This window comes from Lissotriton vulgaris, chromosome 1_1, assembly GCF_964263255.1.
Source record: "Lissotriton vulgaris chromosome 1_1, aLisVul1.2, whole genome shotgun sequence".
Classification (NCBI taxonomy): Eukaryota; Metazoa; Chordata; class Amphibia; order Caudata; family Salamandridae; genus Lissotriton; species Lissotriton vulgaris.
This window is the reverse complement of record NC_141685.1, coordinates 934772727-934791584: the sequence shown is the minus strand read 5'-3', so window position 1 is coordinate 934791584 and position 18858 is coordinate 934772727. Positions and strand designations below refer to the sequence as shown.

The window sequence follows — 18858 nt, the reverse complement described above, 5'->3', positions numbered from 1 at the left end:
TTGGTAGTCTTGTCTTAGATGACAGGTGTTTATATGATCCTGGAGTTGTTTGTAGACTGCTTTTTCTTTACTTATGTTCTTGCTGATTAATGTTAAGAGAGAGAAGTGCCTGTAGATGGCACAATCATCAGTGCCAAGCATTGAAAGCATACTACATTCCCTTCCAAGTGAAGAGGATGTTGAAGGGGTGCCCCCATATGTCCTAAACGTTATTCATCCCAAAGAGTTCATTCACAGGCTTGAAGGCCTTCTTGTTTTGTAGTATTGTTTCACACGTCAAGAAAGATGTGCACGAGGACCTCATTGATCAAGACATCTTCCCCCTCTCTCAGCTTGATAAATAAGGTCTCCTTGTCTTCAAAGAAATGCCCCCTTGCCAGGATATCCCAGGAGAATTTATTCTATGGCCTTCCAGTAGTAAAGTTGTGCAAATGTTAAGTCTGATTGGCTCTACCTCCTTTTGAGAATGACTTCCAATGTGTCCTGGATGTAGCGCTTGATGTTTTTGCCTTCTGCTCCTTTCGGGACCACCTAATGTGTACACTTTTTCTCCTGGATTGAGGTTCAAGTTCATCCTGCTTTTCCTGAAATAGTAAGAGCTGTCCTTTCAAGCTCATCACCATGTTCTGAAATGTTTCTGATCTTACCCATGTTCATTGGTTTCCTCTTGTAGCTTTAGCCCTTGATTTTCCAGCGTGAACACATGCAGTCATATTGTGTTGAGCAACTCTTCCTAATACTGTACTGCTAGGACCTCCTCCAGCCATATCTTACACCACCTCCTCCTGGATGGTCTTCAGGGTCACATAGTTTCTAGTTTACCCCGAACTGCACCTGCCAGACCTAGATCAAGTGAGGTGCAGCACTCGCTGGCTGCACCTCCAGAATTTCCTTCTCCCCATTTCCTGCTTGGGCCATACACCCACTGATCACTTCTCCGGCCTAATGGGGGTCCTGCTTCCTCCCCCTCAAGCAGTTTCAGCATTATTGTCTTGGGTGATGTATCTTACCAGCAGGAAGCCCTTTACAGTCTTGTCACCTTCTGCCCAGCAGTTTACAAGGGCAGCTTCCTTTGTGGCTTTCTCTCCGGATAGATTCGATTCTCCACCTGGTCACGGTGAACTAACCCATGCTTTCCAAGTAGCAGTGGGCTACATCTCTGCACATGGCCGGATAATCTGAGCTCGATAATCAGTGGCCCAGGTGCGGAACCAACTTCAGCCCCTTCTGGAGTCTTTGTTACTCCTTCTAAGTCTGCTGGTGCTTAGTTGTGACACTCTATCCGTTGTCTCAATGTGGTCTCATCACCTCTTTTGTTAACAGTGTCGTCACCTTACTTCTCTACAAGTGTGCTCCCCTCTTCGCCCAAGCTCTGCCCTCTTTACATAGGTTTAGGGCATAAAGGAGACTGTAGCCAAATGCACCACCCACAGACCTATAAAAATGCAGAATCTCCATGGACAGAATGATAAATGCTACTGCTAGTGTGAATTTCTTGTGTAAAATCTTAAAGTTGTGTTTGAACAATCTCAGCACAGCAGTACTGAACAAAATCAGAGCAGATCAAAGCTGAACTCAGACTTTTTAAACTATTCTTTAGTGCTCCCAGCTGTTATTCTAGAAATGGTTTGAAGAGTCGACATCCTTCTCCATCAAATCAATTTAACTTCAAAGGAATCTCAAAAAGAAGTTAAAAGCCTCAGTTATATGTCATGAGTTGATGCCGTTGTTATTGAAATTTTTCTCCCAAATAACAGCCACGCCGTGGAAAAAAAGACAATGGCTGTGGCATGTCATCACTTATATGCTTCCTGAAGATGGACCCCTGCCTTGATGGTCAGACATCGGGAACCAATAACTAAGGTCCACCGAATGCTTGGAGCTGTCTTCAAGTATGTGGGGAACAATTTAAGGATTTTTTCATAGGCCTGTGCAATATTTTTGTTACGTCGCATAATGTTGTGTAATTTCTATTTTGCACTGCATGAAAAATGCAGAACCTTAGCGATTTTGCACAATTTTCTAATTTACTTTTTGCTCCCTGAGGAATAATGTGAATTGAAAATGGCACACAGAGAGATATTTTCTCCTCTAATGAGACATTCTCCTGCTGACTATTTTGAGTGAGGTATACTCTCTTGGAGAAAAGTTACTTGAGTTACAAGCAAAGGTATCCCCCTGGTATGGGTAACTCATCATACATACAAACATACACTAATGGCAGATGTTCTTAGGAACTAGGAAAGACAGAATTCGGTTTTAATTTTATTGTTTTAACATTTTATTATTGGGAGTTAATCCCTAACTACTGCTTTTGGAATATTTATTTTCTATATTTGAAGGAATCTGTTTACAGATATACTTCACAAGGATCTTTGTATTTGGTAAAAGATGGCTCTCGTGTTATTGGCATGTTGTTATTTTGCACTGAACACTGTTTTCGAAATATCAATACAAAATTACTGGAAAGAAATATACAAGGATTTAGCAAAAAACGTTTTGCAAATTGTGCACAAGTCTTATTTTTTCAGTCCAGAACGTAATAGTTATATTGAAGGTTGCAGGCTGCAAGAATCCATGTCCCTCCGAGTAAAATCCACACCCAGGGGGTTCCAATGGTGGAGTTAGCTCAGCTGCAGCTCCACCACCGAGAACTCCATTTCCCCCCTCATGGTAAATCAGTAGGCGAAGAAAACGGTGGGAAATTGGGGCAGCTGTCGTTTTTTTGGGCAAATGGTCTGGTTACCGCCCATATCTAAATTAAGTTCTAAAGACTTTAGGATACTGTTTCTTCCAAATTGCCATGTAATCTGTTCTTCAAGCTTCTATCTAGTTCTCATACATACTGTTATGATGAAAGAAATCAGTGTTTGGAGTTTTCCTAAGAACCACTTGAGCGGTATTCAGGATTTTCATATCTCAGTTTTCTGGAGCTAGAAGCCTACGTATATTCGTGTCTCACTGTTTTAGGTGAACACTGTCTCAAAGGTATCCCAACTGCGGGTCAGGACATGTTGGTGGCCATCCCCAGGGAGTAGGATCCTGAAGCCCATACTACAAAAAATAACAAATGCAGCTCAGCCCAGCCCAGCCCAACAGAGCCCACAACTGTGTCCAGAGACAATGGTGTTACTGCTGCAGTTGAGTCTAATGGCGCCATTCCCAGGTTTTTTTCTGATCTTATACGTCATTACTGCAAAAAGAACCTGGGGAAAATGTGGTTATGTTCCGATTTATGGGTAAAAGTTGATAAAATGATCAAAGTGTTATTTTGAGCAATGAATCTTAACATTTTCAATGAAAAAAGAAGTGGCTATCTATGAGGCAATGTAGGGAAGTGCATATAAGTAACGTACAGAAGTAACCCCTCTGTGGGGAAATTAGTGCATACACTTCAAGCATTAGGAGAGGTGAACATGCATCATGTTAACCTAATATGTCGTTAATGCATCTCCCACACGTTGGGCACAAACACAGAGAGGTCCTAGAGAAGATGTGCAACGAGGTCCAGCACGCTCTCCGTTTTGGAAAATACCCATAATCCGAGGGCGGCAGTCCACTTGTTGAGGTTTGGACCTACTCTTTGTGTTGGTGTGCTTGTAGAGAGGATTCAGTGTATCTAACCTTGAGTAAAGACGGCTCAAATTCCTTTTGTTGTCTCTTTGAAAATTCTGGTTGTATTTGTAGAGATTATATAATTCGCCTCCAAGGTGAGTTATTTACCCAAATAGTTATACACGTATATTAGTTGAGTTTTGTGAGCAGCTGACACATGTTTTGCCTCCTAACTGGCTCGATAGCCTGGGACTTTCTCAAGGCTTTTAGAATAAAGTTTACGTTTCAGCAAATTAGTTTTCCTTCATATTCATTGTCTATATGGTTCGCATAATGTAAACTTTATTCTAAAAGCTGTGAGAAAGCCTCAAGCTGTCTAGCCGGTTAGGGGCCAAAACGGGTGTTGGCTGCTCATAGAACTCCGCTAATATAAGTGTATAACTGTTTGGTGAAATAACTCACCTTGGAGGTGTATGATATCATCACTATAAATAAAAACTGATTTTTTTTAAAGAAACTGCAAATGGACTCTAAGCCTTCTTTAGCCAAGGGTAGGTACACTTTATCCTCTCTACAAGTATTCCTAGAGAAGGGCCCTCGGCTGCTCATCATCAATGTATAATGCTTAAAACACCCCCGCGCTCCCACCCAACAAGATGCGTTGCTGTCTGATCCACCCTGTTTCCCACCCCTCCCAGTAAGTAATGGGACACATTTTCAACCCGTTTGGCAAGTGAACGACAGCAGAAATCAGAGATGTTTCTCACTGACGGCTACTATCAATGCAGGATAGTCACCAGTGGCTGTAGTTCAGAAGAGTTGTAGAATCACCAGCAATCATTCTGTTCAATTCCCTACCTACCCAACACTGAAAGTCTTTTTTGGTAGCTGTTGTTACTCTCTGCCTTGTTAACACTATTGTTCAAATGTGTATTCTAAGCCTATTTCCAGCTAACCACCCCTGCTGGAAGGCAGCTGCAGGCTTGAACCTATTTTTTGTTAGGTTTCAATCCGCTCTTCTAAACCACAGTCTCATGGGGTTACTTGTATCTTTAAAAACACATCTCTATTAGTAAATGTCCACATGTGTTTTTTTATTATCTGTGAGCAGATCTCTGGCTGTGTCAGTCCATCTTGCTAATGAGGATGGGCCAAGCATGGCTTAGGGTTCCTGAATTACCCTGAGAGAATTCGTTGCTAGAGCGCTGGGTTGCAAAAGTAGCTTAAGTAAAGTCACATACAGAACTACCTAGATTTCTCTAGTAAATACTGATAAGAGAAATACTAATATTGTGACTGGTAGCGAAAGCACATTGAATGTGCAGCTGCTCCTTTCCTCTTGGGTACACTTGGGTGGGGTTCTTGGGTTCTGATCTTTGATACATTGTGAATGAAAACCATCAGGTGCATGCTAAAGCCACAAATTGATCCCTTCTTGACAGCTGCACGTTCTAGACTCACAACAATAGAACAAAAACAATGGGTTCAACAGTGCACATGTCCGAGCATCTAACCTTCACATAGTCAACTACAGATACATAGAGTGCACCAATCACAAACGCAGCCACGCCAAACCGTGCTCATTTGCAGGGCCCATGCATGCACCAAGGCTATCATCACTGCACACGGACCACTTGCTAGGCTTCATCTGCCTGTTTCTCCATCTCCGAGGGTTGTAGCCCCAGATGAGCACGGTGGTAACTGGTAGTGTAGTCTGCCTCTCTGCTGGTCCTCTTGAAGAATCCACACTGCAACAGGAAGGAATTTCAGCACAGGCATGTCAAAGAAAAGAACATGGAGGCCTTGGCCAGAGAGGGGGGCATGTCTAAGTACCTATGGGCTGTAGACATATTATACACAACATCAGAGGCATCAAGCAGAAGAAGCAGGTCTGGGAAGTATTGCCTAATGATTTATTCTGCTTGACAAAAACTAGGACCTGGACCACAGAAGGAAAGAGTAAGTATCATCTATGGATGTATTCGACTCACAGCACCTAGGAAACTGTCACCAGGAAGGAGGAATAGCAAACTATCATTTGCAGAAGTATTTTGTAGAGCTTCAACTAGAAAAGGTGCCACGTTTGAAGAGGTATATCCTGGCGACAAATGATTACAACAATTAGAGCATTGGACATGGAAGACGGATCCGGGGAACTACCGCTGCAGATACATTTTTCAAAGAGAAATTAGGGCCTTGGACAGAAGAGACGGCAGGTTTGGGTACTTATGGTTTAAAACATATTCTGCTTGCAGCAAACAGAACCTTGTCTGAAGGAGGAGGAATTTGTAAAGAGCAATGAATCACTGACAGCATGTCAAAAATATGGAGGATCAAAATATCGAGAAAGTAATTGTTAATAGGCAAGTATAGATTTACTATTCTTAACTCCATATCTATGTACCTTGAAGATATATATATATATATATTGCTATGACATATTCAGACACAATTAAGTAAAAGCATTTAAGCAAGTACTAAACACTTATGAAAATTGTGAATATGAGAGGATTTTTACAGAAATGTTAACATTTACACTTCGAAGAAGTCTTTTTCAGTCACAAGGTAAGGTGACTCCTCCTTTTGGTGATAGTACGCACGGGCATCGACTCCATTGTTAGATTGTTTTCCCACAAGACAGGGAGAATGGAGTAAGTGAGTATAGTATAGAGATGTCCATGCATATGTAATGTTAATAATAAGAACTGCAACAACTACAGGTGTCCAGGGAGGAGGGACGGCGCATGTGAATCTGCAGCTCTACATGCCAAGATCAGATACATACAGGGTAAGTAACATTATCCTTTCGAGGCATGTGTGCTGTAGATACACATGCTTTGCATAGATTGTATAGCAGTATTCTCCCTAAGCGGTGGCTAACGAGTGGGTGTTGCAGTTGTTCGAAAAAGTGTTTTTAGCACTGCTTGTCCTGCATTAGCTTGTTGACGTGCTAACACCACATCCACACAATAATGTTTGGGATATGTGTGTGGTGTAGACCACGTAGCTGCCTTAAATATGTCAGCTATGGGAATGTTACCTAAAAAGGCCATAGATGCTCCTATTTTGCGAGTAGAGTGTGCTCTAGGATGTATAGTGAAAGTTCTTTTAGCTTTAACATAGCAAGTTTGAATACATGTGACAATCCACCTAGAAATACTAGATTTAGAGATAGGAGTTCCTTTATGAGGTGGAGCGAATGCAACAAAAAGTTGTTTTGCGAAAACCTTTTGTACTATCAATATAGTATAACAATGCTCTTTGTACATCAATAGTATGTAGAGCCCTTTCTGCTACTGAATCAGGTCGAGGAAAGAACAAGGCTAACCCAACTGATTGCTTAATATGAAAAGCAGAAACTACTTTTGGAAAGAATTTAGGGTTTGTACGAAGAACCGTTCTATCTTTATGAAGTTAAAAGAAGGGTTCTGTTAAGGTTAATGCCTGAAACTCACCAACACGGCTCAGTGACGTGATAGCAATTAGAAAGGCAACCTTCCATGAGAGAAATTGTAATGGACAAATGTGTAATGGTTCAAAATGTGGACCCATAATCCTTGTGAGAACAATGTTAAGTTTCCAGATAGGTGCAGGGGGCACCCTGGGTGGTATTATTCTTTTGAGGCCTTCCATAAAAGCTTTAATTACTGGAACTTTGGATATGGGCAAATGTCTGATTTGCAGTAATGCAGCTACTGCAAGATGTAAATGAATAGATGTGTAAGTTAAGCCAACTCGCTGTAGATGCAAAAGATAACAAATAATATTTTATATAGATGCATCAAGTGGATCAATTGTGTTATTTTTACAATAGATGACAAAACTTTTCCACTTTGCTGCATAACATGCTCTAGTGGTAGGTTTTATTGCGTCTTTCAGGATTGTCATACAATCTGGTGGTAGGTTTAAATATCCCAACTCTATGACTTCAGGAGCCAGATCGATAGGATGTGCTCCTTGGGGTTTGGATGTCTGATTTCTCCACGGCTCTGTGTGAGAAGGATGGAAGTGAGGTGCAGTTTTTGGCGTGGCACTACTGACAGTTCTAGAAGTGTGGTGAACCATGGTTGAGGAGCCCATGTGGGAGCCACTAGAATCAGTGTGACTGATGGCTGTCTGAATTTCTGAACCAGCAATGGAATTAGAGGGAAAAGCTGAACAGCGTGAGAAAATATTCCTGACCAGTTCATCAATAGGGCATTGCTTTTGGATAGATGGTGTGGGAATCTGGAGGCGAAGTTTGGCCATTTTGAGTTCTCTGCTGTTGCAAAGAGGTCTATCGGTGGAAAACCCCCTTTTTGGAAGTACGGAAGGAGAACCTGGGGATGAAGTTCCCATTCTTGTACTTGTTGCCGCATTCTGCTGAGGAGGTCGGCAAACTGGTTGTGCATTCCTGGAGGGTGTTCTGCTAGAAGATGAATTTTGTGATGTATTGTCCAACGCCAAATGGTCTGAGAGAGGCTTGACAACTGTAGAGAGTGTGTCCTCCCCTGTTTGTGTACATAGTACATTGCTGTCATATTGTCCGTCTGGACTAAGACAACCTTCCCTAGAAGGTGAAGCTGGCTGAAAAGCTTTTTGTGCTAGATAGACAGCTAAAAGCTCTAAGTAGTTGATGTGGAGACTCTTGTATTTGGTGTCCCATAGACCATGAATTGTTAGATGCTGGAGATGGGCATCACAATCTTTGAGAGATACATCTGTTGTTAGTACGACTTGTAGAATGGAATTGATGAAAGGCCGTCCTTTTGTGTGTTCCACCACTGCAGAGAGCGGTGTGTGCATCTGTCTACACTAGATCTGTTCATTGACCCTATGATTGATTCCACTGACGTGCTAAGCATTCCTGTAGAGGACACATGGGAAATCTTGCGTGAGGCACTATTGTAATGCATGCTTCCATCATTTCCAACAGTCACATGAAAGTGTTCAGTGTTAGGTACTGGTTGATTTGAAACTGTAGTAATAAAGTTTGAAAGTTTTGCATCCTGGCAGCATTGGGAGAAGCAAGAGCTGTGTTAGTGTTTATCGTTGCTCCCAATATGTTTGCAGTTGTGAGGGTTGAAGATGGGACTTTTGTGCATTGACTGTAAATCCCAATAGATGGAGAAGGTTTATGGTAGCTTGAGTGTGTTGTAAACACTTTCTCTGTGTTGGCTTTGACGAGCGATCATCCAGATATGGGAAGACATGAATTTGTTATCTTGTTAGATGAGCTGCTACTACTGCTAGACATTTTGTGCATACTCTAGGTGCAGTAGTCACTCCAAATGGAAGTACTTCAAATTGATAGTGGTTTCCTGCTATCACAAATCTAAGACATTTGTGATGCTTTGGGTGGATAGAAATATGAAAGTATGCGTCCTTTTATTCTAGTGTTGACATGAAGACGCTTTGTTGTAGAAGTGGAAGCAATGTTAAAGGGTAACCATGTGAAAGTGTTCTGACAGCATGTTTACTTTTAAGGGCCTTAGAGCTAAGATTGGTCTTAGAGACCTGTCCTTTTTGTGGAGATTAGGAAGTCAAGTGAGTAGACTCCTCATCCTTGGTGTTGTAATGGAACTGGTTCTATAGTTCCTTTTGTTAGAAGAGCTTGTACTTCTTGTTTGAGGAGCTGTATGTGTTGTAATGAAAGCGTGTGATTGTGAGGTGGAATATTGGGAGGATTGCTGGTGAGTTCTAGGCAATAACCAAGTTGGATAATGTCTAATACCCATTTGTCTGTTGTTATTGCTTGCCAAATGGGAAGAACGTGTTGTTTTCTTCCCCTGACAGCTGTAAGGTGGTCAGGGTAGTTATAGGTAAGTCAATGTTTATTGGGAGATGAGAGCTACGTGTTGTTGTGCCTTTTCTTCTGCCTTTGAAATTGTTCCCTCTGTAACCGCCCTTATAGAAACCCCTAGATAAAGAGGGTTGCATTTTTGATTTGTATGAGGATACATTTGAATCTGAGGGATTACATTTGGTTCTCCTCTATAGAATGAATGACGAAAGCAACCTCTATTGGATGGTAACTGAAGTGCTCCCACTGATTTTGCCACTCTGTATCTTTTTTCATTTTCTCAAGTGACACATCCACTTGAGGCCCAAAAAGGTGTTATTTGTCAAATGGAAACTTTAAAATAGAGTGTTGAACCTCTGGTTTATACCCAGAGATTCTGAACACTTGCATGTCTTTTAAGGAGAATGCTTGTTTTAATTACCCTTGCTGCAGTGTCAACAGCATCTAGTGCACATCTAATGGAGGAATTAGATATTAATTTCCCCCCCTTCACTAGTTCCTGTCCTTTCTTTTCATACTCCTCTGGGAGGTGTTGTAGTAGCTCCTCCATTTCATCCCTGTGGGCTCTATCACATTGGGCCAATAGTCCTTGTGTGTTGGCAAAGCGCCAATGGTTGGCGAATTGTACAGCTATTCTTTTGCCTGTGCATCAATTAACTTAGACTCTTTGTCTGGACGAGGTGCATCTGCTGTATGTAGTTTGAGAATTTGCTGTCTTTTGAGCATTGGATACAACTAGGGAATTTAAAGGCAACTACCCTTTAATAAAAATTGGGTCAGATGGTGGAGGCTTGTATTTTTTATCGACTCTAGGTGTTACTATACCGGCATGTACAGTGTTTTTAAAAATCTCGATCGAAAATGGGAGTTTTCTTATTTTTTAGACACGCAGGAATAAGGGGACGCGTACAAACCAATACTGATGAGGGTACAGTGGGTTTCGCCCCAAGGAGATCCCGAAGAACGGACTTGAACTGGAGCCCTGAAAACCATGTCCGAACCTGATGGTAGAAAGAAAACAATCTGACAATGGAGCCGATGCCCATGCGCACTATCACTGAAAGGAGGAGTTGCCTTACCTCATGACTGGAAAAGACTCTTTCGAAGAAAAACAACTTGCAAACATCCGGACCCAACACTAGATGGCAGAAGTATGCAAAGCATGTGTATCTATATTACACATGCCTCGAACATCAATATACTTCTAGTTGAAGCTATTTGCCTCCTCGGCCCCTCCTGCCAGACTGGCCATAAGCAGATAATTTGCTATGGAAAGCACATAAGCTGTGCCAGATCTATCAACTCATGCCATTTTCCATGTGCTACACCCCAGAAACCTCTGAGAATTTACTTAGTTAGTGTCTAGATTTTTCTCTGCTCTCACTCTGAGGGTAAAAGACTGTGTGTGACACTGTTTGTCAAAGGGTCTTCAATCTTCTCTGTCCACAGATTGACAACATAGTCACATGATACATAATGCTCTGATGTAAACTCATAGAAAGAAAGAAATTCTGTGTTCACCAGGCCTAAAAATAGTAGTGTACGGATAGCTCATCTTGACAAAGAATTTCTGCAAGGCTTCTTTCGCCTTACAATTGTTTTATCAGTAGTCATCCTCATCTAACTCTGCCTACCGGCAGCAGGGCATGCTACCCCTCAACCAATAAGGAAGAAGCGACCAGAGCTGCTTGTGAAAAAGTTAGTAGTCTATTTCGGCACTATAAAAGCTGAGCTTCCTTACCTTCCAGAGGATGAGTACCAACAAAGCCAGCACCAAGATTCCAGCTAAAACTGCAACAAGTATTATCCACCAGGGGATGCCGCCATACTCAGCAATGGCACTTTCAGGATAAATCATTAAAGGTATCTGTGGAAAGAAAATAGCAATAGTTGTTGGTGGTGGCTTTAGAAAAGAGGTTGCATGTGGGATGGAATGGAATAGATGGGAAGGGGGTTGGGTGAGCAGCAACAACTGGGTTTAGATGAAACTGGGAAGGAGCTTAGCTTTGCCAGGATAAGACGAGTAAAGTATTATTTGTAATTCTAGGTTTCCTTCATGGGTACCTTCTATAACACTGTGAACATTACTATGTTCCAACCTATAAGCAGGATCCCAGATAAAATACTAATTTTAATAATAATCTCATGAAGAAATTCCAAAGGAGAGAACGTTTCCGTCTTGTTTTAAAGGAATAGAGAGAAGCATTATTTAAATGCAAACCTATAAAGTACATTTGGCTGAAATACATCCTTTAATTCTTACACAATAAGAAAGAAAAGCAGAAAATGGTGCTGGAGAATTCTGAGAGTGATTCTAAGTCAGAATCAAATTTGCTTTAACGAGGAGGAAGATTGTGTTTATAAATTCAAAGAATTTAACCAACTAGGACAAGTAAGCAACTTCTCTTGTCTCTATTATGTAATCTTCTTTACTAGTCCTAAACATTAAACTATGATGGCAAGTTCCTTCTCCGGCTCTACATCTGGGAGAATATGATAATAGGAAGAAAAACAGCAAAACCCCTAGCAAATAAACAGGTTATGCAGAGAGGCCTAACCCACAATGGTGGCCCGCTCCAGAGTCAAAGTCAAAGCAATAAAACCTAGTTAAAGTATGTACATGTACTGTATTGATATTTGTGTCCACTTATAGTAACAATTAGATGCAGGACTATTATGAGTAAGTGGGTATAGCTAAGAATAGTGCAGGATTAGGTAATTTCCCAGTACACGAGTGAGAACTCTGTTCGAGATGGTGGTGAAGGACTAACTGTATTAGTAAAAAGCTATTCATCAAAATAGTAATACCTAGGCAACTGAAGGGTCCTGCTAGGTGATCAGGTACATACAAAACATGGATATTAGAAACACAAACTTATTATGAAGTGAGGCAGTGTACGGTACAAGAAATTCAATAAAACAATATCATATAAATCCAATTTATTTAGCAATTGTCATGAAAAGATTTTTAGTGATTGTTTAAAAAAGTTTTACAACAAGCATATACACAATCAATTTGTATACAAGCTAATACCTAAAAAATTCAGCATATGAATCACAGTTAAAAACAAGTTACACAAAGTAAAATAATGTTTGTTTGTATATAAAAACACAACAACAACCAACAAGTGGATGAATGAAAAAATCTCTACGCGCGTTTCGGCGTTACACACGCCTTCTTCGGGAGACCACTTGGAATTTCTGGAAATAAGGAAGGATAATATGCATGAAATAATATAAAAACAACTGTACACTGCAAAAATGTTCTCTCACTGAAGGGATAAAGAAAGAGACTGATATAGATCACACTGGTTCGTGCTCAAGTAAAGGACAGTCCCAATCACCGAACTTAAAAGTGTGAACATGCACTTGCACATAATGTGAATAATAGAAGAAGAGATAGGTTGTGGAAGGAACCTGGTCCTAGTGGGCTATATAAACATTCACAAATGGGTTGTTAGGCGAAGCCATAAGATATCGGTGATATGAATATTATATAATTGTGGTGAAACAATAGGCGGTTGTTGTTGTGTTTTTTATATACAAAAAAACATTATTTTACTTTGTGTAACTTGTTTTTAACTGTGATTCATATGCTGATTTTTTGGTATTAGCTTGTATATTAGCTTGTATACAAATTGATTGTGTATATGCTTGTTGTAAAACTTTTTTAAACAATCACTAAAAATCTTTTCATGACAATTGCTAAATAAATTGGATTTATATGATATTGTTTTATTGAATTTCTTGTTCTGTACACTGCCTCACTTCATAATAAGTTTGTGTTTCTATTATCCATGTTTTGTATGTACCTGATCACCTAGCAGGACCCTTCAGTTGCCTAGGTATTACTATTTTGATGAATATTGTGCCCTGACCTAGGAACTTGTAACTAGTCGCAGGGGGTCCCTTTCATATTTTGATTAGTAAAAAGCTATGCCATAATTCTGCAGTAAAGCAAGAAAAAAGGCTGAGAGGTAGTAAAGGAAGCCAGCATGCTTTAGATAGGATGTACTCTTGAAGCAGTAGAGGTCGATACTGGTCATAAGCAAGTGTTCATGTTGTCAACGGTGGAGCTTTGCAGAATCCTTCTGTGCAGGTGTCTGAATATGTGTTATTTTGCCATAATAAAATGAATTCTAAAACTTCTACCCCTGGGTTTGGTGAAATGTAAAATCTAAGATAACTGAAAATAACCACACCATATTGTTACGAAGCAATGACTTATGAACACATAGTTTTGATCTCATTCACCCTTCAAGATGATGAAATAGTTACAAAAGAGACATTTTCCTTGCTTTGTGCTGAAAACCTGACTAATGCATAAGTGTGACCGGAGTCTAATTAATTAGTTTTCAGATTTTCTAAATTCAACTCACTGGAGAGAAAGCATTTCCTGACATTAGAAAATATTCTCTTAAGGTCCTCCAGGACATAGGTAATGCAGGGGGTACGAAAAAAGATGTAGGAGAAGGACATTTACAAGGTGTAAAAATGGCAACCAATTTCGTTTTTGAGGAGGCTGGATTTAGCCATATATTGAAGAGAGGGTAACACTATCTCTCTTGACATTTTGAGGACCCATATTCTTTTTCAGATACACAATGTGGAACTTCTTCCATTTAAAGACACGCAGTGCACTCGTAGAAGGATATATCACTTCTTTTAAAGCTGTTGATGTATTCGAAGATTTAGAGAACCCTATTGTGTTCAGGAGCTAGACAGTCAAGAACAGCGTTGAAAGAGAATAGTGTAGGAACTTGCCTGACACCTTGAATAGGAAATTTAGAGTTATACATGGTTACCACATGTTCAATTTGACAAAGCAAGAATATGTGGAATCAACCATACAATGACAAATTCGAAGTAATGAGGATCATCTTCATTCGGTGTTGTTTCACTTTAATGAACACTTTCGGGAGAGAAGCAATTTTTTGGAAGAGTCTGAAAATATTTTCTCGAACTGTGTATGAAATGAGATGGCAGACCATAATTCAAGCAATCCACCCATCACATTTTTGTTTTCCTCTGTGCAACGCTTTGTGTGTGATGGGTATGCCCACACATGGGGTTCTTGCTCGTTGTGCAATAGGACTCAAGCTGCACCCTACTGATGAGGCACAATAGGACGAAAGCAGACCGGGATTGCTTGTGTTTCTATTCAGAGGGGACCTGAGCTGGCAGTTTGGGCTACACTGGTCCTATATGAGGTGGCACAATGGATAAAAAAGATGATGGACTGGATTGCAGCCCAAACAATAGTTGAGTTTAATTCAAGCAATCCAAGCATCACTTTTTATTTTCTTCAACTTATGAAGCTGCACATTGCCCAAGGGACAGAGCTCTTGTTAATTAGATGCAAAGTGGCTGAGCCAGATCCATAAAACCATTTCCACATGTATTCTGAATTTACATGTGATAAAGACTTCACTTACTAGTGCAAATTACCTTTTGTAATTCAGAAAACGTGATTGTGCACATTTAGGGGACTTACAGATGCATAATTTTTACCCCAGTATGGTTTAGTAGATTGCATAGTTAAATCTTTGCCTAGTAGTAATAAAGTTACTTAACTGTAACTCCAGATCTCCAGAATTGGTATCTTTCATAGATCCACATGTTTAAATAATTTCTCGTTGTCAGACTGGGAAGCCCTGGAAACAAAATTAATGTCGCAATGTATCCACACACTCAGTTACTTTGAATTACATTCAAACTTTTCCTCCCTATCTACATTATTATACATGACCCAAACTCTACCACATCAGATCCCACCTCACCCACCTGGCTCCCTGTCTGAAGCTTCTACTGTCAGATTTTCTATATCGAATGGAATAACAATAATGACATTAAGCTTCGTGACAATGGGAGGCGGGTGGTCTGCATGTGAATAAATGAAATATACCAGTGGTTCCCAACATTTTCGACCTGCAGTTCCCTTGACCTATTGGCCGTTGACTGCAGCTCCCCATTATGTTACTTTTTTGGGGGGGGTGGGAGGATGTAAGTTCAGCTTTGGGAGTACTTTCATTTGTCTCTCAGAAAATAATCGAAATTAAGCCGATGGAGATTTTATAATCATATGACTGGACGAGCACTACTCCTTATTTTCTCAGAACCAAACAGCAAAAAGAAGCAGCACTCTTTGTCTGCTTGCAACCAAATGTATTATTATTTTATAAGGAGGCTGTTTAATAATCTTTATTACAGGGCCTCTTATTTTCACCGGATTTTGTTTCTCCCATAGATAAGCTTTCCTTATGTGCCTTTGGTAAAACAATTTGATACAAAGATGTTGACAAGGTCTCACTTGTCTGATTTAGCTTCTCCCATAGATAAGCTTTCCTTATGTGCCTTTGGTAAAACAATTTGATACAAAGATGTTGACAAGGTCTCACTTGTCTGATTTAGCTTTTTCTGTTAATTCTCCAAACCTCGTTAAACATTCCTGCTTTACCAAACTGATGCCCTGTACAAACAATCAGTATTGGCTGCTGTGCAATAAAAACATTAGGCCTAGAGTAGTCAGTTCATTATTTGTCGTTTAATTTCAAAATAGTCAATGTATTCCTATGGAGAAAAATGAAGCGGATTACAGGTAGGTACAAGTTTGTGAGTGTTGGTATTCTGGGGTTAGAACCAGAGTTCTCCCATGGTCAAGGATGCACTCTCAAAGCACCCTCAGCAGGACTAGGGTGATCGGGCGCAGAGTGCTGAGGCCCAATGTTATCCAATGGGGGATAGGGGGTCTCCGGTTGGTGGCTGCTCACGAGCAGCCTACAAGGTTGCAGGAGTAAAACTCCAGGTGTTACTCTCAGTGCAAAGGGGGATCCCGTTTAGCACACAGAGTGCACCCGCAGTTGCACAGGGGCAGCTGGGTGCGTACAGTGGCGGCTGGGTGCAGGATTCTGTTGTGGCATCAGATGCCCTGTTGTTTTCATTGGGGATTCTCGGTTTTGGTTTTTAGCTGCAGGCTCGGTCCAGGAAGACTTCTGGGTGGAACTAACAGCTGCGCAGGTAAGTTGGAGGGCTTAGGGACATAGGTGCACCTCAGGTTCTTTTCTCCAGGGCGCAGGGCGGCTGGATGCAGGGTTGTCTTTTGAGGTCAGATTTCACCTTACCGGGCCACTTGCAGTTAAAGGGGTGGTCTCTGTGCAGAGGCAGCAGGCGACTTTGTGGAGTCCTGGAGGGGTCCACCCATGGTGGACTCAGACTCTGGAGGGCTGGAGGCCCTCATTGGTTCTGGTGGCCCACTCGGGCCGTAGTTCTTGAAAAGGTATACACCCAGGCAGACTTTAGCTACAAGGAACTGGCTAATTCGCAACACATCTTAATAACAACATATGATAAACACAAAAAATGATAAAAAACAGAAAATACAACAGACTGTTATGATATCAAAAATACATTTTTAATCTCGATTTGTTTTTTAAAAAAAATTAATCTAGTAAGAGGTTTAGTAAATATCACTGTGTATACATGATGTATATAGTCAAGAAATTGATACATTGATTAGGAATGACATTTCTAATACATTGTTAAAAACCAAAACACAAAAGAGAACAAATTAAAAATTAGTTTCAAAATTGTTTCTCCAAATTTTTGTTAGACTTGGGCTGTCAACGCGTTTCGACAAATCTTTTGTCTTCATCAGGACTTTAGAATATGCAGCCACTTTTTTCTATAAAAAGAAAGAATTTTATAGTGACCTTCCACTGTAGTCTTTTTTTTGGAAGACTGTACAAGGATGATGTGAGGAGTGAGGTACCTTCTCTATATTTAGATGTGGGCGGTAAGTGATATCTGAGAAATCAGTAATCACTGCGTACTTCTCACTTCTATTTCTGTTTCTTTCGTTTCTATTTTGACAATCTTCAATCCAAGCTATGGCCCAGGGTCGGTTTCTTTAGCCGTCGGCAACAGAACGGTCCACTTAATTGTTTACAAGTGGTATGTTCCTCATTTAGTGAGCGCAGTTGTTCCAAACCAAAAGGTGTGTGATGAAAAACTGTGGTCTTTTAAGTACGTTTTTCAGTTCTAGCCGCTCCCTGTGTCTAGCGATTAGCGATGGTAAAAAATCGGAATACTATTGATATTGAGAAGTTAAAACCATCCTTTTGGATTCAAATACGATATGGCGACGGAAGATGGAGTCGTTTACATATCTTTTCGCTTCTCAGGGGCTTATTCAGTGCGGTACCTTCATATGGGTATCGATTGAGTTCATCAGAGGTGCCCGGGACGGTGCAGCCTTGACCCGAAATCGTTTCCTGGATGCCACAGCGCCGTGCGTCTCCTTCCGTCAGGGTTTCAAGTGAGAAAATGGAAGATCTTCCATTTTCTCACTTGAAACCCTGACGGAAGGAGACGCACGGCGCTGTGGCATCCAGGAAACGATTTCGGGTCAAGGCTGCACCGTCCCGGGCACCTCTGATTAACTCAATCGATACCCATATGAAGGTACCGCACTGAATAAGCCCCTGAGAAGCGAAAAGATATGTAAACGACTCCATCTTCCGTCGCCATATCGTATTTGAATCCAAAAGGATGGTTTTAACTTCTCAATATCAATAGTATTCCGATTTTTTACCATCGCTAATCGCTAGACACAGGGAGCGGCTAGAACTGAAAAACGTACTTAAAAGACCACAGTTTTTCATCACACACCTTTTGGTTTGGAACAACTGCGCTCACTAAATGAGGAACATACCACTTGTAAACAATTAAGTGGACCGTTCTGTTGCCGACGGCTAAAGAAACCGACCCTGGGCCATAGCTTGGATTGAAGATTGTCAAAATAGAAACGAAAGAAACAGAAATAGAAGTGAGAAGTACGCAGTGATTACTGATTTCTCAGATATCACTTACCGCCCACATCTAAATATAGAGAAGGTACCTCACTCCTCACATCATCCTTGTACAGTCTTCCAAAAAAAAGACTACAGTGGAAGGTCACTATAAAATTCTTTCTTTTTATAGAAAAAAGTGGCTGCATATTCTAAAGTCCTGATGAAGACAAAAGATTTGTCGAAACGCGTTGACACAGCCCAAGTCTAACAAAAATTTGGAGAAACAATTTTGAAACTAATTTTTAATTTGTTCTCTTTTGTGTTTTGGTTTTTAACAATGTATTAGAAATGTCATTCCTAATCAATGTATCAATTTCTTGACTATATACATCATGTATACACAGTGATATTTACTAAACCTCTTACTAGATTAATTTTTAAAAAAAAACAAATCGAGATTAAAAATGTATTTTTGATATCATAACAGTCTGTTGTATTTTCTGTTTTTTATCATTTTTTGTGTTTATCATATGTTGTTATTAAGATGTGTTGCGAATTAGCCAGTTCCTTGTAGCTAAAGTCTGCCTGGGTGTATACCTTTTCAAGAATTATTGTTTCCCTGACCCAGGAGCTAGATCCTTAACAGGGGGTCCCTGATATTTACCCAAGATTACCCACTCGGGCCGTAGGCCATGGGAGCAGTGGTGGTTCCAGGCGTGGAGTTTCTTTGTC

General features: G+C 40.6%; 1 protein-coding gene across 4 annotated transcripts in view; it reads right to left on the bottom strand.

The window, feature by feature from the left end:
• Positions 1-18858, bottom strand: part of ITGA7 (integrin subunit alpha 7) — a 307450-nt gene that overhangs the window by 6408 nt on the left and 282184 nt on the right. For 3 of the 4 annotated variants that reach the window (XM_086959129.1, XM_086959132.1, XM_086959130.1), the window contains one exon: positions 11079-11204. In XM_086959129.1, the coding sequence (XP_086815255.1) occupies positions 11079-11204 (126 nt within the window). Of the gene's footprint in view, positions 1-5186; positions 5304-11078; positions 11205-18858 lie in introns of all 4 variants that reach the window. The other variant, XM_086959131.1, reaches the window with a different exon arrangement.